The sequence below is a fragment of the Kogia breviceps genome, chromosome 7 (assembly GCF_026419965.1).
Source record: "Kogia breviceps isolate mKogBre1 chromosome 7, mKogBre1 haplotype 1, whole genome shotgun sequence".
In the NCBI taxonomy this organism is placed as follows: Eukaryota; Metazoa; Chordata; class Mammalia; order Artiodactyla; family Physeteridae; genus Kogia; species Kogia breviceps.
Window position 1 is genome coordinate 30,838,033 of NC_081316.1, and position 24,672 is coordinate 30,862,704.

The window sequence follows — 24,672 nt, forward strand, 5'->3', positions numbered from 1 at the left end:
TCCCCTGCATCGGCAGGCGGACTCTCAACCACTGCGCCACCAGGGAAGCCCAGTTGTGTTTTTTTTTTAAAGAGTCATTTCTCCTGAGGGTTGTGAGAGTAACTTTGAGATAAAGAAGTTCATCATGAAGCAGGCATTTGGGGACTGCTAGTAGGTAGTTTCTGGTTTGGGGAGAGAAGATAAAGTTTGGAATATGTCCTGTATCTATCTGACAGGAGTCCACAGGGTGTAAGAGACAAAAACCCAGCTGAGGCATAATAGAGGATTTATTGTTTCATGTAGATCTAGGAAGTCTAGAGGTGGAGTTGGCTTCAGATGGTCCTGGATCTCAAGGTTTCAAGTTGTGAGAGTTTTCTCATGCTTTCCATTTCTCAGCTTCAGTTGTCTGTACTTTTGTGTTTTGGCTTTGTTCTTTGTTCTATAGTGGGAGAAATAACTTTCAGCAGCCCCCACGTACGTCTTCGCATCTTGAGATCCAAGATGAGTATCTAAAGTCTTCCTTGCTGCTTTCAGTAGAAAAGTCCTAGGAGAACTTTCGTTGGCCGGGCTGGCTTCATGTGCCTGTCCTTGAACCAGTCACTCTCTTCTCTTTGGGTTGGTATGGTCCATCCTGGGTCCTGGGCTCATCCTCACTAAGACTGCCTGGAGTAGAGAAGAAGTCCCCCAAAGGAAGCAGAAGAGGGAAGGAAGACACACCTGAGAGAAAGAAACCATAGTTATCACGGCTCACTGGAACCTAGTGAGTAGAGACAACTGTAGGAAATGTTTGTTTACTTGGGTCAAAGGATCACTGAAGAATAGGAAGGTTAAAGCCTAGATAATATAAATTTACAGTGGAACCAACAGGCTCTGTAACTTTGTCCTATAGTGCTTAGCAGCTTAGAAGCAGAGGCAGTGATATACTCAGAATTGGGGTTTGATAAGTTAGTGTTTCATAAGCAACTAGGGGAAATCAAGCAGGAGAATCAACAGTTCGTTGTTAAAGTGTTTCAGCTGGGATTCAGAAAGTGTAGAGAGGCCAATGAAACCACAGTCTGCTGGCTCATTTACCTATTTTAATCAAAGCTAATTACTTGTTCTTTGACTAAAAGTAGTACTGACTACAAGTAAGTGAAAATGTCTTGAATATTCTACTGGCATGATTGAATTTTCCAGTAAGGAAATAGGCTAAGTCATTTCTTTCATGTATTGTCCACTCTTAGCCAAGTCATGCTTATTTAACACAATTTTTTTATGCTTTAGTAGAATTTTAACTCAGAATTTGTTCATCATTTTCCCCTGCTGGACTTTATGTGTACATCAAAGATTATGTTAGAGCTGCTAGAAATATTTGTATCATTGATGCACTTGCCTTTGTAAGGAAATGATCCTAAAATTAATGGATACTCAATTTTTAAAGTCTGGATGCATAGAAAGATAAGGAGAAGGGAGGAAAAATAATTGCCTATTATCTTACACTGAGCAATACCCATGGTTAATATTTTGTTGTTTATACTTCCCGACTTTTCTCTTAGTATATGTATGTAATTTCTTTTCTCAGCATGATTGGTTAAGACCAATCAGAATTTACTCATGGAGCTAAGTCATATTTGAATAAACCGAGGCTGTGCCAGGAAGGCTCGAGTGGGTGTGTGGTAGGCAACTAACAGTATGCACCATAGTTCCTCTCTATCCAATTCACATCTTATTTTATTCAGTCTATTTTGAGCCCCTTCTGCCATAAGAAGCCTTCCCTGGTCCTTATCCAAATTCCTCTTGCACTTTCTCTGCCCCTCACCATTTAGTGCTGGATTGAGTGCCTTGTTATTTTGTGCTGTAAGCATGTCAGTGCGCACCTGTCTATTCAACTCCACGGACTTTCCTCTAAGAGCAGCACTTATGGGCACTCACTTCCTGCATGACCTTTGGTGACAGTGACCACATTTTTGAATTTGAAATTGAGGGAAGGGTTAAGACAAAGGATCTCATCTTATTTTGAGTTTATTATCAGCCTATATAAAAACTAAATTCCATTGACATCTTATGTTTAATGAATTATCCTTATTTAAAAGAAAAGAAATGAGAAATGTCTTGGGAAAACTCAGTACTTGACTTTGCCGTACCTGTGGTGTTTGGCTTGTAGTAGAAGGTCAATATTTGTTGGTTGATGTTAGCTGTAATTTTTTTTTTAAGCTGTAACATATTTCCTCATATGGCTAGATATTACATGTGTTTAGTGCCAGAAGATAAATGACTAGGTTGTCAGGATAAACTTTGCTCAGGAAATGTAACTATTGCCGGGGTTTTTATTGATTTACCTATAAAATAAAGTCTTCTATTGGTTACTTACTATAAGAGGAAGTGAGAGACACAAAAGGGCAATTGGGTGCCTGTGGAACTTAAGTTTCTTTGAATTGAATAAAGCTCTTTTAGTATGTGGAAGAATTCTAGATGGCCTGTAGACTGAGTTTTAGCAAGGACAAGCTTATTTTTTGTTAAGCATTACTGCTTTCATTTTTGTGCATTTAGGTAACTATGTAATATGATATATATGAAATAATTTTCCCCTTCTCTGTGAAGGAAGACTATATTAAAAAACCTTGGGAATAATAAGGGTTCTTAATACATGCATGTTAAAAAAATATATTTAATTTTTACAAGAGTTTACAAACTCTTCCCTGGTATGTGAAGAAATAGGGTAAAATATTGTTAGTTGATTCAGGACTCTCTGCTGTACTGTGGCGGATAAAGTTTATTTAACCTTGGCGGGAAAAATGTCCAAGGAGAACTGTCAAGGATGCTAGTCAGTTGTTGGCCCTCGGTATTACCAAGAAAACAGCCACATCCTTTGGTCCTTTGAAAGTTAGTCACAAAACAACATGGTTTTGTTTCTAGAGTTTCCCTTATTTTGTTTTGATTACCTTATTTTATTTCTAAGATTTACATTCTTTAGCTATGCTGTAGGATCTTAGACAAGGCACAGAGGAAACAGAGGCTCACTTTCCTCATCTGTTTAAAAAAAAAAATAACAGGAGCAGGCCCACTGCAACATGGTGGGGGTAATGACAATGAAAACTGTTACACAAATGTTAGTTTTTGTTAAGATGTACTGATACCAAATATCCCTAAATGGGAACAGTACACTTCTTGAGTTCTTAATTTTTCACAGGATCCAGCAGAGTTCTGAGCCCATCGTAAGGCCTTAAGATATAAATAAATAGATGATTAAGGACTTATTAGAGGTACACATTATAAGTTTTTAAAAATTTTACTTTTAAAACTGTTGCAAACATTTTGGGTCCTGCTGATGTCAAATTATATTTAATAGGAGAGCGTCGCTCACCTCCTGTTGGACGCTTTCCCGTGCGGGTACTTCCTGGCCCAATTAGTTCAGTTTTGAACTGGATGTGCCATCTCTGAAGGCAGAGTCAGGGCTCGTGGTTGCATCTGTGGAACTTGGCGCAGCGTGGCACCGTGCTGGTGCACCCACTCGAGAGAATTTAATGGCATCGCAGGAGGGGCAGCCCGGATGTGTGTGGGTCCCATCTGTGAGAGGTCGTATGCATGGCGTTGAACGAGGATCTCTTGGGGGTGGGGACACGTAGGTGTGGAAAGAAATGGTGAGGGTGAGGGAGGCGAGAAGCCGTGGCCAAGGGGTAGATAAACAGGGCCCAGAAGGGAAGGGTGGCGCTCACAGTTGTTCTTCTGGCAGGACTTGCCACAAGGCCAGGCCATCCGGTAACCACCTCTGCAAAGTGGCGGTGGGTGTGTGAGCGGCTGGGAGGCTGTGGTTCTATCACCTAGGGTCCAGGTCCTCTCCACCAGGGGACAGAGAAATTGCCACAAGCATATATCTATTGTTGGCGTGCGGCGCGCAGGCTGGGGCCTGGGCCTTCCTGCTGCAGTTGCTTTGCTTCCTTCCGTTCGCTCCTCACAACAGCTGCTGGAAGCTTCTGACCCCCCCTCCACCCTCCCCCCAGCCAGCCCCTGTGTCTAGTCAGTGTGGCTAGTATAGTCCTTACCCCACTGGTTCTTGGCTGGAATTCCAGCCAAATGGCTACGGGGACATTTCTGTCATAGACCAGAAGAAACCTAAATCCAGGCACTTCTCAGAGACATAACACCAATTGGCATACTCTCTATTTCACACTCGCATCCCTTGTTGCTTTGAATTGCTTCCCAAGTGAAGAAATCCCAGTCTATTCAGCGCATCTCATGAAGGTATGAACCCCCTGGCACAGGTGACCATGGACCAGTGTCCATTTAACCAGCACTGTACCTGCTTTCCTTCTTCTGGGAGGGATGGCAGATAGAAAATATCATGTAGCATACGCACTAAGAATCGAGGATATAATTGAAAACTCTCGCCTCCCCTCAAAGGAGCCCCTAATGTGAATCCATGGTCCTTATGAATAAAAATGCACACAAAACAGACTCATAAAGACATTATACGCTGAGCCACTTGTATCCTGTTTCCTGGAACAGTTCCAAATCTGAAGGGAGCGTGGAAGGCTAATGGATCTGTTTCCCTCTCCTCCACCCTTTCTCTGTCTCTACCCTCTCCATCTCTGCTTCTGGGACTGTTTTAACAAGCAGAATAAATAGGAGTTGCCTTGAGATAGACTGTGTCCCCATTTGAAGTCCTGCTAGACTTGTTTTAATTCTGTGTGATTGTGCGCGCGACCCAGCGTGTGTTGAGATAACACTGTTGACTGGGAGATTGGTGTTCTCATGTTCAAGGTCCATCCCACTTCCTTAAGAAAATATACTACCGGAACAGGTGAAGAGAGAAAATTGTTGCCATTGCACTTTCAAATCAAGCCCAAGTAGTTCTGTCCCGTTAGGAGAGCAGAGGGGAGTGGGGGAGTAGCAATGAAACAAGAGGAGAAAACATGCAGAAAAGCAAAAGTCAGCTTTCCCCACACCTTAAATAGCAGTGTTATCTTTTTTGAATCCAGAGTCTTATACTGGGGTTTAGGTGAGGCATTACAGCCAATACTGAGTGTCTGTTTCATCTAAGGTCCCACACAAGAGGATCCAAAATGAATATGACCTAGTCACTGCCCATAAGGCACCTATAATGCAGTTGAAGGAGTTGCAACAAGTTCATAGTAACCAGAGGCAAAATAAGGTGTACCCGACAAGAGAGCTGCGTCTGATAACCTGTGGGATCCAAGAAAGAGGGTATATCATAATATTTCCACATTGTTGGTAGCATCCAGCTTGCAATGATGATGAATAAAGTTTCAGCTGGCAGAGGCTGGAGTGGAGGTTATTTCAGACGAAGGCAGTGCCGTGATTGAGCAAAGAGTCCGAGGTGGGAAAGCAGGGTGTCCTAAAACGTAGGACACGCAAAAAAAAAAAAATAAATAAAATAAAAGTGGGGCTTCCCTGGTGGCGCAGTGGTTGAGAATCCGCCTGCCGATGCAGGGGTCACGGGTTCATGCCCCGGTCCGGGAAGATCCCACATGCCGCGGAGCAACTAAGCCCGTGAGCCATGGCCGCTGAGCCTGTGCGTCCGGAGCCTGTGCTCCGCAACGGGAGAGGCCACAACAGTGAGAGGCCCGCATACCGCAAAAAAAAAATAAAATAAAATAAAATAAAACGTAGGACACAAGGAACATTCGGGAATAAGGTGAAAAGGGAAGAGAGGATCATCCTGAAGTTCTAGCTAATACAGTGGGGGGAAAAGAAGCCTTTGGGAAAATGCTCAGTGTTGTGCTTTTTAAGATCGAGATCTCACAGTATTATAATGAAGTGGTTTGAGGCAGGAGTCTTGTGGAGGTTCATGGCAATAATCCAGGAAGAAGAAAATGAGGGTCTAGACTCAGGTGGCAGGAGGAAGAGTAAAAGAGTGGATGGATGGAGACTTTGCATGAGACTTTCCTATGGGCTTTGGAGACTGAAGAGCTATGGGACGCAGAAGGGTAGGCAGTGATGCCTGGGACCCGCCCACCTTTAGCAGGCAGAAAATGGTACCGCTTTTCACTCTTCTGTTCTCACCCTAGTGAGTTTTTTCTTTAGGGCTTCACAGTCATTGGAAGAATAGTAAAAGATATAAATATCATTATTTACCACATTAAAAAAAGTTTTCTGGAGCCAGCCAGTAGGTCCTCATGAAGTGAGACGCCGAGAAAACTGTTGGGTGTAGCGCAGACAAATGCAGGCCTAGAAGTGGAAGGAGCTGCCCTTTGCTAGTAGAGGGCCATGGGTGATCAGCCCTCTCTTTTTCTTTGGGAGTTGCTAAAAAAGCACAGTGGAGGCTGTTCTGTACCCTAGAGTCAGAGTGAGTTCAGGGCATGCCACCCGCCACCCTTAGCCACCCAGGGATCCCATCTTGCCCCGTTTCCCGCTGGTCATTTTTGGCTGTGGGGAAATTCCTCCATAATTGCAGTTCTGAGCTCCTAATGCCGTAGTCCCTGCTGTGAGCACTGGTCTGCTGGGTGAGAGCTGTTCCTCCTCAAACCAGGCTATTAACATGCCCAGGTCCCCTTTGTTTCACCTTCTGGGAATTATTTCCCAGCCTCTCAGTGACACACCAGAGGCATCGAGTTGCCGAAGGACTGGGATAAGCACTGGAGCCAGTCAGGTGAGACCTGGAATGCTGGCTCCTCCACTTACCTGCTGTGTGACTTCTGCCAAGTCACCTAACCTCTCAGGGACTCAGGAGTGAGGCCACTGTCAGGAGATGATTAAAAGGAAAGAATGTAAACCACCTAGCTCAGTGCCTGCAACTGCTCTGGGCACATGACATGGTAGGTTTTTTTCTCCCAGAGATTTTGGGACTTTGTCCCTAACCCTGTTCTTTATTCACTTTGCTCTCTCCTGGATCTGAGTTTTTGGACATGAAGCATCCCCAGGGTCTACTATAAGAAGTACTGGGTCATAAAATCAGCAAAATGTAAAGAGGCTTGGGAGGGTGCCATTGCTGAAGCTGCAGAGGCTTTACTGGGCTGCGGTGTTTATTATTCATTAACCCAGGAGCTAGGTAAACATGGGTAGATACATGCCTGAAGGTTCCACCTGATCTGTTTACTCTCCTAAGGAACGAAGTAATCAGAGTGGTGTGAGCCCCCCCTTCCTCAGCATTATCACCGCCTCCACCCGAATCCTAGCAGTGTTGGCTTCTCCAGAGAGCAGGCCTGGATTTCAGGATAAGTCATGTGTACAGCTCATTTGGTCATTTCTCTGAACTGTAAGTAGTGTAGAAAGAAAGGATGCTTTTGGAAGTTAGGCTCCTTTAGTTTTCCCAGGCTTATAAAGAGGCAGATCATTGGGAAAAGGAAGTAAATGTTTTGGTTAATGTGGCTCAACACTGTTTTCTGTTGACAAGTAAAGGTAATCAATCAGGTGTTCTGTGCTTTGCCACTTCCTTTGTCACCTTGTAAAATCCTCTTTTCATGAGCCCTGGTACAATAGACTGAACTCCTCAAGGAAAGCCCATAGATAGGGGGACATTCAAAAGTAAGAGAGGAAAGCACAAGAATCCTGTGACAGCCTTGGTCTGTTTACAGTGTTCATTTTTCGGTGGACTTGAGCTTCTTAAGGCTGGTCTTTCAGATAACACGGTCACGTGACCATTTGCTGCCCTGGGGGGAAGGAGGCTATGGTTCTTTCTATTCCTTATGGTCCAATTTGATCTTATAAAATGTAACCTTTTAAACACTGCATTACAGCTATGAGCATTATCAGTTGAATGTAATTAGTGAGTCTGGGGTGTAGAAAGCCCCTCGAGAGGGCTTGTGCTAAGCCTGTGCTAAGGTAGACTCTAGGATGCTATCTGTTTTCACGAAGGAAATGCTGAGAATGCAGTTTCTGACTAATGGGTTGACACGCTGGTAAGTGGTGACAGAATTGTGAGAGGCATGTTCTGTTCTTGGAAGCTTTTGTACTTGGCCTATAAAACGAATGTGCTAGAAACAGACAGTAGAAGGTAGCCTGTTTAGTTATGCCTTCCAAGAATTCACACATAAGGCATGTTGGTAAGAACTGACATTTTCTAGGGAAGTCACGCTGGAGTCGGGGATTTAAGGGTTGAAGATGAGGTTGTGAGGTGAAGCATTTAAAGACATAGTGGTCAAGCTGGCTAGCCTAGAGCCCAGAGGATTTGCTGAGGAGGAATAGTTTTAAATAGAAGTGTTGAAAAGTCTTAACACCATCTTCTGCGGTCCCTCATTTCACATATGGTGGACCCCATGAGGTGAAAGGCCATGAGGCTGATGGTGCAGAGTAAGCTGTTGTGAGCCTGGGTTGAGGGATGCCCTTGAAGGGCATGCAGTTTAGAGCTTAGGTGCTAGGGTGCCTTGTGAGAAACAAAGTCGTGCACGGTGAGAGGGCTTTCTAGGGAGAATTTAGTTTAGGGTCATGAACCCTGTGTTAAACCTGTAGGGTTGCCTGAAAATCCACCATGGTTGTCCTTGCAATTGAAGAAATAATTCTACTCACTTACTCTTGGTTTCTGAGTCCTCTTTCACTTTCCCATTCCCTGCAACACACACACACACACACACCCCTTCAGTACACATTTCTGTGTTAAGGCTTAGTTAGTAAGGATCAAGTATTATCCTTTCCAGGGCTATTTGCATTTTAACTGGGACAAAAACTTCAAGAGAAAATAATGCATCTAAAAAATAGAGTTTCAGATCTCTGTGACTTCAAGTTTTAGGAAGGGTAAAGGAGCCCTCCTTATGTCCCTAAAATCAGGGTGTCTAAGAAGAACAGATTGAAGTGGGGTGACTTGAAGTCTAAGGAGAGGATGTCCTCTGCGTGGAGCTGAATAGGTGCTCATATTTGTTAATCGGTGAATGAAACTTTTTAGTGAATGAATGAATTGCTGAATAAGGCTCAGGAGGGCAGGGTGTTTACAGAAAGAAGAGGAAGGACAATGGAAATTAGATGAGGAGGAGTTAATATGACTTGATGACTATGATCCTAAGACATGATGGGGAGAAAGATTTTTTAAAAAATCACACATACAGAATCTCATTGCTTGAGAGAGTTCCCCTGATGGAACCAGGAAGCTGAACAGTCCTATGTTTAATCATCGGGGCACGCAACTATCATTTTTAAGTCAATACAGTTAACCCTTGAATAACATGGGGGTTAAGCCACTGATAATTTATCATCACCCCCACCCCCACCCCTTATCCAAGGTTCTTCCACATCCACGGATTCCGCCAACCTTGCACTGTGTGGTACAGTAGTATTTACTATTGGAAAAGATCTGCGTGGATGTGAACCCATGCCGCTCAAACCCGCTGTTATGCAAGGGTCAGCTGTACTTGAAAACCTGCCTCCAGTTCACCTGTTTACAAGTCACTCATACTAGTTGCTGTCCTGCTTCTTCTCCCTAAAGTTTTCTGTGCAACTTTTCCTTCCATGTCTGAGTGTTTGGGAAAATGGGAGAAAAAGTGGGGCTCAGGATGAATTGCGTGCTCCTTTCTTACAAAAGGATCCAAGGACTTCTTACCCTTTTCTTACTCGCACTTAAATTTGTCACTTTGAAATTTCTTTAGGAAAACATTTATCTTTTAAAAAAAAACATGCCTTTGTTTGGAAAGTTATGCTTACAGTGACTTTCACTTTTTGCCTCTCTTTTGCATGGAATATGGTGCCCTTGGTTATGGAGAGATAACAGGCTCTCCTTGTCTCCCGAAGGCATTCATTCCTTGACAGACTGGTGTGCTCTGATCTGTATAAAACTCCTGCTTGCTGCCCAGTGCTCTGTATTTATGAGGCACTTGGAAAATACCGCAAGCGGCAGAGAGTGACCATGAATAGCAAACTTAATTTGGTCCAATATGTTTTGGCTTGCTTGACCTCACCAGAATAAAAATGTGCCTGTTTAAATTATTGAGGTTAAAAAAAAATTTCTAGAGGTATTTATCTCACTGGAAGAACCTTGGGATTGCTTTAGCAGAGGTTTAAGTCCATGTTTAATGTCGGATAGACTAGAGAGATGTTTAATGTAGAGCTTCAATTAGCAGATTGGGTTATTGTGAGTTATGAATTTTAAGAGTCTGAATTACTGTTTTTCTCTTGCTACTTTTTTTTTCTCCTAGACGACTGGCTGGCAACGACCTTTCTTTTATCCACCCAAAGGCCTTGTCGGGGTTGAAAGAACTCAAAGTTCTGTAAGTAATGCAATTTTAGAGTTTCACAGCTGGCTGTGTATTTTCTTTCTGCGTAGTCAACATGCTCGGAGCTAGGTTAAGCACAGTTTCTTTTAGTTCAGGATTAAAAGATTTAAGGAGTGGCCAATGGGTAGTGTGGGAGGCTAGAGGCTGATTTAGGCAACCTTGGATCTAGATAACAAAAGTTAATGTCTAAATAACAGGCGCTCTGACCTCTAGTGCATTACAGTTGAATGTTAGGATTTTTGTGTGGCTAATGCATTGAATCAAAATCATATTTAAGCTTCACTGTTAAGGTTTTGTTTCTACTTCTTTTATAGCTATAAGAACTTTGCATGAGCTGAGCCTAAAGGGAAAAAGGCTTACAAGAGCTCCAGATGTAAAATCATTTTAGAGCTAAAGGGAATTGAGATGCCTATGATTTACATAGCCTGCGAGAGATCAGGAAAAAAATTCCTGGCAGTGGTCAGGAACTGGCAGATTGGTGAGCGGGTGAACTGACTGCCTGCCTCACCTTCCCACTGCCTCGCTGGGTGACCATCTGTAAGTCACTAGACCTCTCTGGTTCAGTGAGTTAACGGGCCCTTTTCCATTCCATTCTGTAGTGATGATTCTTGTCAGGCAGTCATTTTATTAATATGACCAGGAAGGACATTAGGCAAAACTAGTAAAGACTTCATTACTGATCTGTACCTCCATTCTCCAGGTCGGAGAGTATTAGATAATGAAAGCTTTATTTCTGCCCTGGCCCTGCATTCACTGGGGACATGGCCACTGCCCCCTAAGAGCTCAGGGTCTGCTGTCCTCTTGATAAAATTGTCTTTCTCTAATGTGCATGTTTCTGGGCTGTGCTTTATTTCAATTTGAAAAGGCATTAGGGATTCTAGTGGGTTTGCTTGCTATACTTGTTATATATACTTCCCAGTTAACTTGTTATACTTCCCAGTTAACACTAATGGTACCTTGGGTGATGAATATTAATTAGGGTGCCTTAATTCCTGAGAAATGAAACAATCCTGGATGACCCAGCAGGTCTGTGTTAGGAGATGGCTTGGGGCAGTGGCCTAGGTTTCATTTCTGGCTTTACGACAAATGCCTCTTGCTCTTTGGCAACTCTCTTATCTTGGGTGCTTTCCACCTCGACTCCTCCTCCTTTTTTTGCTATTGGAAAGATTTTCTCGGAAAGAAATGGTTCTAAATTCTTCTAAGAAAAAATGGTCATAATTGCTTCTTATTCACTAACTAAAAATTTCCTTCCAGAACTCTCCAGAACAACCAGTTGAAAACAGTACCCAGTGAAGCCATTCGAGGACTGAGTGCTTTGCAGTCTTTGTAAGTAACTTTTTGGTTTTCTGTATTCTTGAATCATTAGGAGATCTCTCTGGCTACTAAATAGGTAAAGAACTGGAATCCTAGGGAAAGAAGAGATGTATCTTCTCATCTGGGATAAAAATGGGGATGGCTAGTTGCTGTTACTGAAATGTCCATTGAAATATCCTGTCTCCAAGGCTGGGAGAAAGCTAGAAGCTTGCATGTAGCAGGTGATTACACCCTCTTTGGAATCAGAGTTATGTGTGTACAGAAGTTCTAGAGTCTTGTGCCATGATGCTCAAGAAACAGCCACAGAGAGGTTTCTGTTTCAGGTGGTGATCATCAGAACAAATTAATTATGGATCCTCATCTGTGGATGTTGAACACTCATCAGGGGTGGTGACTTAATCGCCTGTGCTGTCTTTTTCTCAGGTTTTTTTTTTGAGGAAAGTTTGGTTTCATGTGGAATGTTCAAAATTTCAGCTCTTGAACAGCAAGGTCCTACTGTATAGCACAGGGAACTATGTTCAGTATCCTATAATAAACTATAATGGAAAAGAATATGATACACACACATATATATACACGCACGCACACACACATATTTTATATATATATATGTAAAACTGAATCACTTTGTTGTACACCAGAAACTAACACAACATTGTAAATCAAGTATACTTAAATTACAAAAAAGATTTCAGCTCTTGGATTTTACCACGTTTAGCCACTATTTTCAACAGCTTTTTCGCATAGCACTTCACTTTATTCTTGTTCGAATTCTTTCCCATAGAAACATATGTATACATTAATATGTATATGAACTTGGAGAACGGGGGTCATTGCCTCCATGGTTTAGCTATGCACACCCCGCTTCCCCCTAGAGTGGGGTGATCAGGTAAGCAGCAGTAGTATCACAGGAACCATGCAAACCCAAGAAGATTCTAAAGAAACAACCATTTTTATGTTAAATAAACAGATATTTGTTCATGACTAGACTGCGTGTTGTGGACTAGTGTTGTCAGGTCTCCCCATCCCTGGGTTAGAAGATCCAGCTTCTCTGTCTTCAGGGGCTTGGTTTTAGAAAAGGTTGAGAAGCACTGAACTGAAGCATGTGGTTATTGTAATCTTTCGCCAAGATTAAGAGAAACCCTTTGCATATTTATCTGTCAGAATGTTTATATTGCTCTCAGAAGTTGTTCAGATAAATTCAGATTAATTAGAATTCTGAAACTGGCCTGTCTGGTTCTGCATCCCCACTTTTCCACTTGTTAGCTGGTTTGGGGCACGTTATTTAAAATTCTCTGTGCAGTAGTTTGCTTATTACCTACCATGCACTTTAATGCATGAAAAGCACTTTTAACAATATCTGACATGTAGTAAGTGCTCAATAAACATTTGTAGAATCTATTAATATTAATAATGATGACTGTTTTATCTGTTCTTTCTTTTGATTACTAGATTACCCAATTTGCCTAACTAGATGAAGGAATCGTCTGAAAGTAATCTTTAAAACAAGCAATTTCATTAGTTCCCTCCCCCCCCCCCGGTATGCGGGCCTCTCACTGTTGTGGCCTCTCCCGTTGCGGGGCACAGGCTCCGGACGCGCAGGCTCAGCAGCCATGGCTCACGGGCTCAGCCGCTCCGCGGCATGTGGGATCCTCCCGGACCGGGGCACAAACCCGCGTCCCCTGCATCGGCAGGCAGACTCCCAACCACCGCGCCACCAGGGAAGCCCCATTAGTTTCTTATTCTACTACAGTGATGAACACAAATGTGCATTGCCTCAGTTCATGTCCTAACACTAAATACAGTGGGACTAGGGCCTAGTTTCTCAAAGTATGACACTTGGCCCGCCCTCAACAAAATCACTAGGGGGATATTGCTAGAATACAGATTCTTAGGCTATATCATAGGAGTCATGATACTGTCTCTTTAAAGGTAGAGTCCAAGAAGCTGTAGTTTAAAAAATTTCTCCAGATCATCCTCATGGATACAGAAGTTCTGAGAATCAATGAATGAAAAACTGTAATAGTTATCACACTTAGGTGTCTATAATTTTAATTGTAAAATTAGGGTATAACTACATCACATATTTGTGTACTAATCTGTCCCATAAATTTTTTTTTATTGCCCTTTGAAATAACTGTAAAGGTTAGCATTTGTAGAGCTAGAGAAGACATAGGTGAAAGTGACTGACCGGCTTGTCCCTTCCACTCGCTGATATAAAACCATTTATAACTGCACCAAAAGCACATCACTGGAAATTGTAAATTATGGATTACCTTTGATTTTAGATTAGATAGTCTGGTAGTTAATGGGCAGTAATATGAAAATGAAAATATGTACTAATAAAGCATAGCATATGCTGTAAAGGTTAAACTTTAAAATGTATCTACTATCATAAAAAGGAGTATCTGGGGTATTGGCCATTTAAGTTCTAGTTTCAATATAAGTTTAATTTAAGGTAGATATTTGTTAAGTAGCTCATTTCACCAACTGCCGAGTTATGGAACATAAGGATTCATTATTTGCCATCACTAATTGAATAGGATCCCAAATAGACTATTTCAGGGAATAGATTGGAATGAGTTCCTTTAAAGAAAGGTGATTTTTCTGCCTCTGCACCATTTCTAACCTTGGACAGATGTACACAGAAGGAGCCATCTTACCTCCCTTGGATCTGAATTCATTAGACATTTTAAATAGTTCTCTTTTTCTTTTGCTTCTTCAGAATTTGTTTTCCTTCAAAACTTTCATACAGAATTGTTCCTATTTCCCAAGACTTAATGATCAAAATATTCAATAATTTTGTCTAGTTGGAAGTCTGAAAAAGAGAAGGCTAAAATCTTTGAACATTAGAAAAATTACCAAGAAAATATACAAATAGATATTTTCTAATTTGTGGTTCATAAGTACTCTAAAGTGCACATGGTATTTTTGATCATTTAGGTGGGAAAAAAATTTGAAAAAGAATAGATACATGTATATGTATAACTGAATCACTTTACTGTACACGTGAAACTAACACAACAGTGTGAATCAACTGTACTCCAATATAAGATAAAAAGTTAAAAAAAAATAAAGTATTTTCACAAAAATCATAGGTATCTTCCTCTAAAATAATGCTTTAAACAAGCATACTGTGCTCATCACTCACTGAGTGCAGTGCATTGTTTAAATTTTCTCCCAGATTGGGATGGGAGGGAGGTAGGGGTAAGGAGAGGAGTCAAACTACTTTTTTAATAAAGGCATTGGGATTTTTTTATATGTATCAGAAATATAAGGAGCTATGTGCCAGGCCTGTTTTATTTTAGAAGGAAATGTTCATGGGTTTGTTAGCATAGTGGGTGCAGTGGTCAAGTTAGATACAATTGAAATTCTGTCCTGGAGTAAAACAGTGTTATCAACACTTGAGTCAGTTTGCAAATCTGATCTTCAGACCTCAATTACATGAAAGATTTCCTTGTGGTTTTGAAATAGTGCTCAGAATGAGCAAAGTTCATTAGGGCTTAAAATTGACCAGAAGTGGTTTGATGCAAATGGGTGACAATGGCTATAAAATCTGAAAGTGAATTGTAGATATTAATAAAAAGCTAACCTAACAACCTTCCACGAAGCCATGAAAATGGCTAAACCGTTGCCTGAGCAGGATATTAAAATGACGTGTCAGAATTTGCTCCACTAGAATTTTTTTCTTTATAGTTGTTCACACTTATATTGACTATTAAAGGATTTCAAAGACTAAATTTCCTAGGTTTCCTACCGTAACAGAATCTAAGTATTTTGAACTTGAAACTGGTAACAGAATATAATACTATAATGTCTACATTATTGGTAAGTGAGGAGTAGAGAGAAAAAGGGAGAGCTTTTGATGACACAGAACAAATGTTTATGATAACATAGACATTCATCAGTAAATAGCTGCATTTAAAATTGTTGTTGTAATTTTACTTACAGCAAGAGAAAAAAGTATGTGAGTCTCAGTAAGATATAAAACAGGCTTTTGAGAATAGGGAGAAGAAGCACATTTTAAAGATGAAAATAGTAAGGGAATTTAGTTAATACATTGTTAACTGTTTAACAACTCAAGTGCACTTAAATAAACTAATAGTTATCTCTTCCCAAATGAAGTTGAAATGGTAAAATAACTTAAGCCACATAATCTCTTCACTTTGTGAGATATCTAATGCCATTTACTGCCCCTATTGAAAGAATCAGTTACAGTATTTTGGTTTTTGGTCTGTTAGTTAGGATGAATTTTAATAGTATAGGTCATTGGTACAAAGCCACGCTTTCTAAGTCCATTTCTCTGTGAAACATTGATCTCAGAGTAAGTGCAAACTCATTACATTTATGGGTGTGCCACCAACACCCACATGTGGATTGAGGCACAAGGATTAACCATTTCAGTCACCACGAATCCTTTTTCTCATTAACTTTTTATTTAAGGGTTCCATTTTCCAAGATTTCTTCCTTTTGATCTCTTACATATGGCTGACTTTACAATTTGGGGAAATTTTTAACAGGAAATTGTGTCTCTGCATTTATTGTTGTATTGTTATTTTGCATAGAAGGTAGTTTCATTACTATCTTAGCTCAGAACTCACCTGGTTATCTTGCTAAGTTAAGACCACCCCTTTTCTTTGGTGGGGTGTAGCACAGAATTCTGCAGGAGCCTAAATGGTGTATATAATACTAGACTTATGTTAAAAAGGTCTAGAAGGGACATCCCTGGTGGCACAGTGGTTAAAAGTCCGCCTGCCAATGCAGGGGACACGGGTTTCATCCCTGGTCTGGGAGGATCCCACATGCCGCAGAGCAACTGAGCCCGTGCGCCACAACTACTGAGCCTGCGCTCTAGAGCCCATGAGCCACAACTACTGAGCCTGCGTGCCACAACTACTGAAGGCCGAGCCCGGGCCTTGCAGCAAGAGAAAACACTGCAATGAGAAGCCTGTGCACCACACACAGAGTAGCCCCCACTCGCTGCAACTAGAGAAAGCCTGTGCGCAGCAACAAAGACCCAAGACAACCAAGATAGATAGATAGATAGATAGATAGATAAAAGTCTAGACAACTTTTCTTATTATAGTTTTTTGCCACATCTTTTTTTCTTCCCGTTTTATTGAAATATGATTGACATATAGTACTGTATAAGTTTAAGGTGTACAGCATAATTTTTTGACTTATGTACATCATGAAATAATTACCACAATAAATTTAGTGAAAATACATCATCTCATACAGATACTTAAAGAAATAGAAAAAAAATTTTTTTTTCCTTTTGATGAGAGCTCAGGATTTCTTCTCTTAACAGCATTTATATATAACATTCAGCAGTGTTAATTATATCTATCATGTTGTGCATTACATCCCTAATACTTATTTACCTTATACTGGATGTACATCTTAATGAAACACATTTAGAGAGGGCTCAATGTCAGTGGAGTGTTGTGTGTGTGTATGTGTGGGGAGCACTGCTCATTATTTTCTTGAGTGTGAATGAACATTATCCTCATTCTTATAACATGAGCAATTTAAACTTTTAAACTGTTGTGAGACAGAGAAACTGGGGAGGGATTTCAATTTGTGCTTAAAATACAATCTAAATCCTCACCTGATCTAATGGGTCTCTGTGTCATCTGGTCCCCATCTGCATCCACATCTGTTGTCTCCCTGGACCCTCCACTCTCCCTCCTGTCTTCTAGTCACTCGGACCTTCTGGGAGCTGCTGGGACCACACCCAGTTGGTTTCTGCTACCGAGTCTCTGCCCTCACTGCTTCTGTTGCCTCAAACACTCCTTGCCCAGCTTCCTTTGCCACTTGCTCTGGATCTCAGTTTAATGGCACCTTCTTAGAGATGCTTTTCCTGACCAATACATTGTAAGAAGCTCCCCTCCCCCTCAGCCCCTGCTAATCCTGATCTCAGTACCCTGTTTGTTTACTTCATAGCACTTTTTAAGCACTCTGCAATCATTTTTCAGTCTGTTAGTTATATTGTGGGTCAGTCCTCACTGGAATGTGGGTCAGTCTCCTCCTTCCTGTCGTGTTCACCATTTTTACCTTTTGTGCCTAACAAGATTCTCAGTTTACATGTGTGGAATGAATTGCAGATAGATTAGCTACGTGTAGAATTTAATTGCATGATTTAGTTACATTATATGGTTAATTGTGTGATTATATTTCAGCTCCACATTATTTATAGAACATGTCCAGATGTGTGAATGTAAAATAAATGTCCTTAACTCCCTCCGCCCCAACAAAATGTCTCTCTCCCCCTAAGTAGAAGTTCCTCGAGGCTGTGAAGCATGTGCGTGTGTATGTGTGTGTGTGTGTGTGTGTGTGTGTGTGTGTGTGTGTGTGTGCGCTTGAACACACTGCCATCTACTCATTAAAGAAAATCTGCTAAGCAGCTCTGTAGCCAGTACTTTGCCAGTCTGTTATAATAGAGGATGCCTGTCTCTTCTCAGGGGTAGGTAGGTTCTAGAAAGTACAAGGAATAAACAAACCTAAAACTGTTTCTAAGTGGATTCTGAAGGCAGCTGCTCAGTTTCTGAAGCTCTCCACTTTTTAGTGCTCTTCAGGTTATCCTGACTATCAAACAGAAGGCTTCCATCAGATCCTTACCGGGACCAAGGGTCTTTGACCTCGGCCAGTCTGCCTCTGGAAAGGAGACTGCATTTGGGGCTGGGGCAGTTAGTTGGGAGTGGGGGCTCAGCTCTTGCATGGAGGGGAAAGGGACACTTATGGCAGGATCCGAAGCTGGAGCAACACAGGGAAACAGGAGGCACGAAAACCACTCTGAAGTCATAATTTCCTGAACTTGAAGGCTGCCAAAGTTGATTTCTTTAAAAAATGGGCTGCTGTTTTGACCTTGCACCTGTTTTCTAGTGTTCCCTAATTTTCACCAAGAGATCCAAGCCTGTGAGATATGGATTTAAATAGTGAGGTTATATCAACAAGGTATTTGGGAAGAAAGTTGTGATTTGCCTGGTGCATACGGTTCCTCATGATATTAATACTAACTTGTCATTTTGGCGAAAAGCAGTTATTCCAACAATTATGCCTGGTCGTGTCAACACTAACATTTAGGACTTGGTTTCTCAGATTTTCAGATGGGGATTTAATTTTTAAGTATGGGTAATCCTATTAGTAAGGAAGGTGTCCTTAATTCCAAAATTTGGGGGAAAATCGAAGAAACGCTAAAGCCACAATAATGTTGATCGGAGGAGCTGTTTAATTTTTTCCTAGGGATAGTTTGCCCTTTTCTTAATATCTGTTAATTTTGACAAACTAATTTTTCAAATGTACTTAGTTAGGCCTAAGAGAAGAGGAGAGGGTTGCTTTGCCAGTACGTGACACTTATATTTTTAACTTGCCTGGTGGTAATAAGGATTGTTGAGAATCTATTGAAATGGTTTGTTGCTGTAGAAAACAATTGTAAATATGTTCTTACTTTTTCCCCTTTGGTACCAAGTCAGAATAGCAATTAAATTTAATATCAAATATTAGTTATAAAACTGTAAGTAAAATAGATTATTTGGTCAGCTTAGTTTTTTCTTGTTGTTTTTCTATATTTTTGATAAATACATTCTGAAACATAAAATTTGAGCTTGAGCTTTGAGGGTTTCTTTCTGTATTTAATATATCATTCTGCTATACAGTTGTGCTTAGCCAAGGATTCTTGAAGGATTCAGATTTGTATGCATCCCTTTGTTATGGAGGAAGGGAGACAACTGAGTTCCATATGCTGATCTTGGAAACATTGTTAGATTTTAGGAAAACTTCTAGTGAAATTAAAGAAATAAGGAATGCTGTGGCTTTGGTCATTTTTATAACTCCATTTTTTTTTTTTTTTTGAACTCTGAGAGTTGTGTGACTTGCCTTGACTCATTCCACTAGAATCCATTATTGAAGGTGGTTGTTTTTTTCTGTCAGGCGTCTAGATGCCAACCATATCACCGCAGTGCCTGAGGACAGTTTTGAGGGGCTCACTCAGTTACGGCATCTGTGGCTGGATGACAACAGTTTGACAGAGGTGCCAGTACATCCCCTCAGCAATCTGCTGACCCTGCAGGCACTGACCTTGGCTCTCAACAAAATCTCCAGTATCCCGGATTTTGCATTTACTAACCTGTCCAGCCTGGTGGTTCTGTAAGTATCCACTCCTTTTAATACTATATATTTGTGTTAATCTGGGGGCAAAAGCAGAGTTCTTGTGACAAATTGTTATGAAAGTACCTCACTGAGTATGTTCTTGGAGAGCTGGTGTTTGGGGGATCTGCCTTTTTTACAAAATTACATGTGCTGACTTTTCAAAATACAAAACAGGATAATTTTTTTTAAATTAACATTCGATGATAACAGTGGAATCTCTCAAAAATAAATGGCCATTTGTAGTCAGGAGAAGAAAGTGGGTCATTCAGCAAACACTGGTACAGCTTTTACTTGTATCCCAGCAATGCATTCAGTGTTAAAAGAGATGGAATCCTTTTGGAGACGCCCATAGAAAATGAGTTTCAGTGATACTTCATGTTTTTACTGTCTATTCAAAGAGTATGTGATTTTCTGTTGTTTCAAAAACTTGGACATAATAAAGTGGCATTTCTTGTAAAATCTGTTACTGGTTCTCACTGATGTAAGCTGACATTTCCCCCACCTCCCCATAGGAGAACTCATCAAAGTTTCGCTTCATATAATTAAAAGCTCATCAAAACTTTTGTTTGGATATGGGTAAATACTCAAGAATCTTCCATGTGTGCACCCCTTTTCCACTAGAGATATGTTCCTTTTCCACTGGCCTCCTATGTTCAGTGAATCCGAGTCTGTGCAGTGTTTATCAAGAGATATCTACCCAATGCTATTTGTTTTCCATTAGTCAAGTGTTGCAATGTTTAGCTGCACCATTCCTTTAAGCTCTACCAATTTAGACATGTAAAACATTATAATAGTTGCTTCTGGGTGAGGCAAAAGTCATTTTGATGCTTTTTTCCGTAGGCATCTTCACAACAATAAAATTAAAAGCCTGGGTCAACACTGTTTCGATGGACTCGATAACCTGGAGACCTTGTAAGTTTATTCGTATTTTGGATGATCACGTTTGGGAAGTTGACGGTGCAATTTTGCATTTCATTGCAGAAAAAGGAAAAAAGTAACGGTCTTAAGTTCAGCTCATTATTAATTGGCTTTAATACATGACTAAAGTCTTGCCTTCAGATAACACAGTCATGAAAACTAATCTAGGTTTCTTGTTAAAAATGGTGCACCAGATTGATATTTCTTACAAAAGGACATGGTAAACCCAGATTAGTCTGCCAAGCTGTACACCTTTTCAAAAACTTTGGTTTTGTTAGTATGATAGGCAGTTTTGGAACTTTGAACCTTATAAAATTAATACTGGAAAAGTTGTTTTGTTTCTTTGTTTTCTCCCTCATCTCGGTTGCCTTGCTAATTGTTAACAGTGGGTTTGAATACCATCTCTGCTTTTATATGCTAACTGTGATGGAGGTTTCCATTTTGCTTAGGATACTTTTGTTGTTGTTTCTATTGTTAAAGTGTTTGAGAATTCTGGCTGTTTCAAAAATGTCCATTGTACCATGATTTGAGCAAAAGACATTGTGCAGCTGTGTGTAATCAAGAGTAGGATCTTTATTTTTGTTGTTTTGGTTTGTACTAGTTGCCTTTATTCAGAGATTTATAATATTAGCCATCGTGGTATAGTAAATGATACAGAGAATGTCCCAGTTAGGTGGGTGAGTAACATCTGATTGGAATGCTTAGGGTTTGTAATATTTTGTTTAATTGAATGTTGGGGTTAACTGTCAGTCAATGAGAAGACTTAAAATCTTTTAGTATTCTATTAATTCACTTTCCTGTTTAAACCACTAAAAGATAGTACGCAACAGTGGATATTTGAAAGTTGAAGCTCTTGAAGAAGATATTGCCAAACCCAGTTTTTCTATTTCTAAGTATGTAAATACCAGTGGAACAAAAGACTGGGTGGGTCTTCTGATCCTAAACCGTGTATTATTCCAATATATTATTCTAGTTATATTAAAATTGAACCTTTTCTTCCCAGTTAAATTTTTATTTACCATTTTTTTCTATGTAGGAAAGGAAAACAACATTGGTCTCTAAGGTGCTGGCCTTTTGATTTTATTTACTCTCATTCTGAAATCAATCGCTGATCATATGCTAACATTCTCTTTAGGTTAAAAGAAATTAAAATTTAAATACACTCAGAGGGACTTCCATAACTGTCCAGTGGTTAAGACTCCGTGCTTCCAGTGCAAGAGATGAGGGTTGGATACCTGGTTGGGGAGCTAAGATCCCACATGCCTTGAGGCATGGCCAAAAAATAAATAAATAAAAGAAAATACACTCAGAATTAAGACTTTTAAAAGTACAGATCACTATGGCTTTTCTCTCTCCTAATTAATGGAACTTTTTCAACAATTTGTAACCCACTTGAGGACCGTAGTTGTATGAAACCGTCCTGGTCCTTCTCCTTATTCATACTTAGGTCATCCTGCTGATGTTAGGGCTGAGGTCAGCTGCCCTCATACCAGAATTTCAGGAAGCCACTCTAAACCTAAAATAGAAACCTCAGCTTCAGGCTATTGTCATTTACAAATGACAGTCAATAAATTCTATTTTATGGAGAACTGCCATTCAGGTGATTTGTTTATTTAATGCACCAGTAATATGTGATTCTGAGAGTTCTTTGCACTTTTAAAGTTGTTGACTTAAAACATCATAGAATTAAGATTCTTTTTTCTATTCAGTAATCTAAGAAAAGGTGTAAATTTAATTAAATGGACTGGCAATTGGTTGTCAAAGAAAGATTACCATCCAGAGGATGTGATTTTAAAAATAAAAGAAAAATTTGTACCAAAATACCTTATACATTGTGACCATCCTTCAGTGTTCTTATGTATTTTTCCAATTTTTTCTAGGGACTTGAACTATAATAATTTGGGGGAATTTCCTCAGGCAATTAAAGCCCTTCCCAGCCTAAAAGAGCTGTGAGTATTGCTTTGCTCTATCTGTGCCTTAATATCCCTAGAACTCACCATTTAATGTTCCAACAATGAGATTTTAGAACATCTTTGTTCCATTACATGTATCATAATACACACACACTCTCACACACACACACACACACACACACACACACAATCATACAGATTGGATTATATTGGCTAGCACGGACAATTTTGAGCATAGATTACTGTATAGGGCTGGATTCCGGTGAAACAAGCCATAAGCTATGGTCTCTGCTTTGTAGGAGCTGTGGTCTTAATCCCACTGGGGAGGCTGACCATGTAAGACAGACAGAGAGCAGTTTCTAGGTGGAAATAAGTGCTGAATGAATAGGATAAATAAATCATTCCAGAAAAAGACCTCATTGAGGCTTGGGGTCATTGGAAAAGACATCACCAAAGAGAAGGAATTTGACTGGACTTGAAAGAATGGAAATATTTAGATAAATGAAAGAGATGAGGGAGTATTTTAGATTTTGGATTTGTCAAGGTCAGAGATAAGAATGCACATGGCATAACAGAGATCATGTGTCATGAGTTGATAGCTAATATTCTGAGATGCATTGCTTAAAAACTAAATGCAGGTGACAATGAAAGAGATTTTGGGGTTAGAATACCTGTGATTCTTGCAGTCTAAAGTTCTTTGAGGGTGAAGCAAGCTAAATGTATATAAGGGACCTGGCAGTGGTAGTAGGCTAAGCAGTGGGTTTAAAAAGAATTAGGTCTGGTCCAGAAAAAGATGAGATGGAATTAAAAATTCAGTTTCCCCACATTTTTGAAATTTTCATGTAGTTATCAGTTATATTTTACATCCTACTGAACAGTAGTAGATATTCAGGTTTTAACTTCTTTCACAAGGGGATAAGCATTTCAAAATATTTTTCTTCTATCTTTGTAGGTTATTTCACAGTAATTCTATTTCTGTTATTCCTGATGGAGCATTTGATGGTAATCCACTCTTAAGAACTATGTAAGTAGTTTTGAAATTTTCTTTTAATATGTAATCATGTAAAGCAATGTCTGTACAATGCCAAACATCTGGATAAAGAATGAAAATTCAGGCTGTTAGATATATGAGCTTTGTGAACATAGATTTAGTGTTGGAGTGCTTGTGAACATATGAAAACTTTGCTTTTTTGGCTATTTTTACAGACATTTGTATGATAATCCTCTATCTTTTGTGGGGAACTCAGCATTTCACAATTTATCTGATCTGCATTCCTTGTAAGTATTATAGAAATTTAAAAACAAACCTGAATATTTACACAATTGCTTTGTGGAAAACTAGAATTTATCATTGTAGCTCCAGAAAACAATCTTTTATTTTCTTTTTCTTGGGTGGAAATCCAAAAGACAATTTTGAAAATTTATGATGGTTCTTATTTATGTGACCACTTGGTCAAAATCACCACACTTTCAGGTCCAGTCAAGAGATGAAACTAATCTTCTTTTTAGGTATAGTGGTACTGTAATTGTAAGCTGTTTAAAAAATAAAATGAAAATATTATCTATGAAAATTTTTTATTTTAAATTACTTTTCATCTCCCAATTTCTTAAAGAGTCATTCGTGGTGCAAGCTTGGTACAGCGGTTCCCCAATCTGACTGGAACTGTCCATCTGGAGAGTCTGTAAGTGTGGCCCTTTGAAGAAGGGCTGTGTAAAGATAACACCACACTGGCCTGCTAGTAGGTTGCCAGTGCTTTTTGGTGATTATGATGAGTTAATGTTGATTTTTACAGTCTTGGTTTGTGACTATCATGCATAGAGATGGATATATTGGGTTTGGAGTCAGTCAACTCAGGTAGAGTATATAGCCTAGTATGTGAGAGGTAAGTTCTGAAAAGGTCATGGAAACTATAAGGCAGTAAGTGAGTACCAAATTAGAAGCAGTGCTTTAGGAGTTCAGAAGTGGAGCAATCGATGTAGACGATCAGAAAAAGCTTTATGGAAGTGGTGAAATGTTTCAAAATTGGATACTGTCAGGTTTCCCAGACCTGGTCTTTTATTTACAAAGGGAGGATTTAGTAAAACCGGGAATACTGAAAATATACTCAGGTATGGCATACAGCTGATCAAATATAGCTAAAATTGCATGTTTATAATCAAATGGGGAATGATATGGAGAAATCTGGAAAATTGTTGGGCTTGTAATTTTAAAGTGACAGACCTTGAGTACTGAACATTTGGTTATGGTAAAGCTTCTC

At 40.0% G+C, this 24,672-nt stretch overlaps 1 protein-coding gene across 1 annotated transcript in view; it reads left to right on the forward strand.

Moving 5' to 3' along the window:
• Positions 1 to 24,672, forward strand: part of LGR4 (leucine rich repeat containing G protein-coupled receptor 4) — a 97,494-nt gene that overhangs the window by 59,509 nt on the left and 13,313 nt on the right. The window contains exons 3-10 of the mRNA XM_059070748.2: positions 10,041 to 10,112; positions 11,373 to 11,444; positions 19,365 to 19,580; positions 20,424 to 20,495; positions 22,382 to 22,450; positions 23,367 to 23,438; positions 23,621 to 23,692; positions 24,028 to 24,096. Coding sequence (XP_058926731.1) covers positions 10,041 to 10,112; positions 11,373 to 11,444; positions 19,365 to 19,580; positions 20,424 to 20,495; positions 22,382 to 22,450; positions 23,367 to 23,438; positions 23,621 to 23,692; positions 24,028 to 24,096 — 714 coding nt within the window. The remainder of the gene's footprint in view (positions 1 to 10,040; positions 10,113 to 11,372; positions 11,445 to 19,364; positions 19,581 to 20,423; positions 20,496 to 22,381; positions 22,451 to 23,366; positions 23,439 to 23,620; positions 23,693 to 24,027; positions 24,097 to 24,672) is intronic.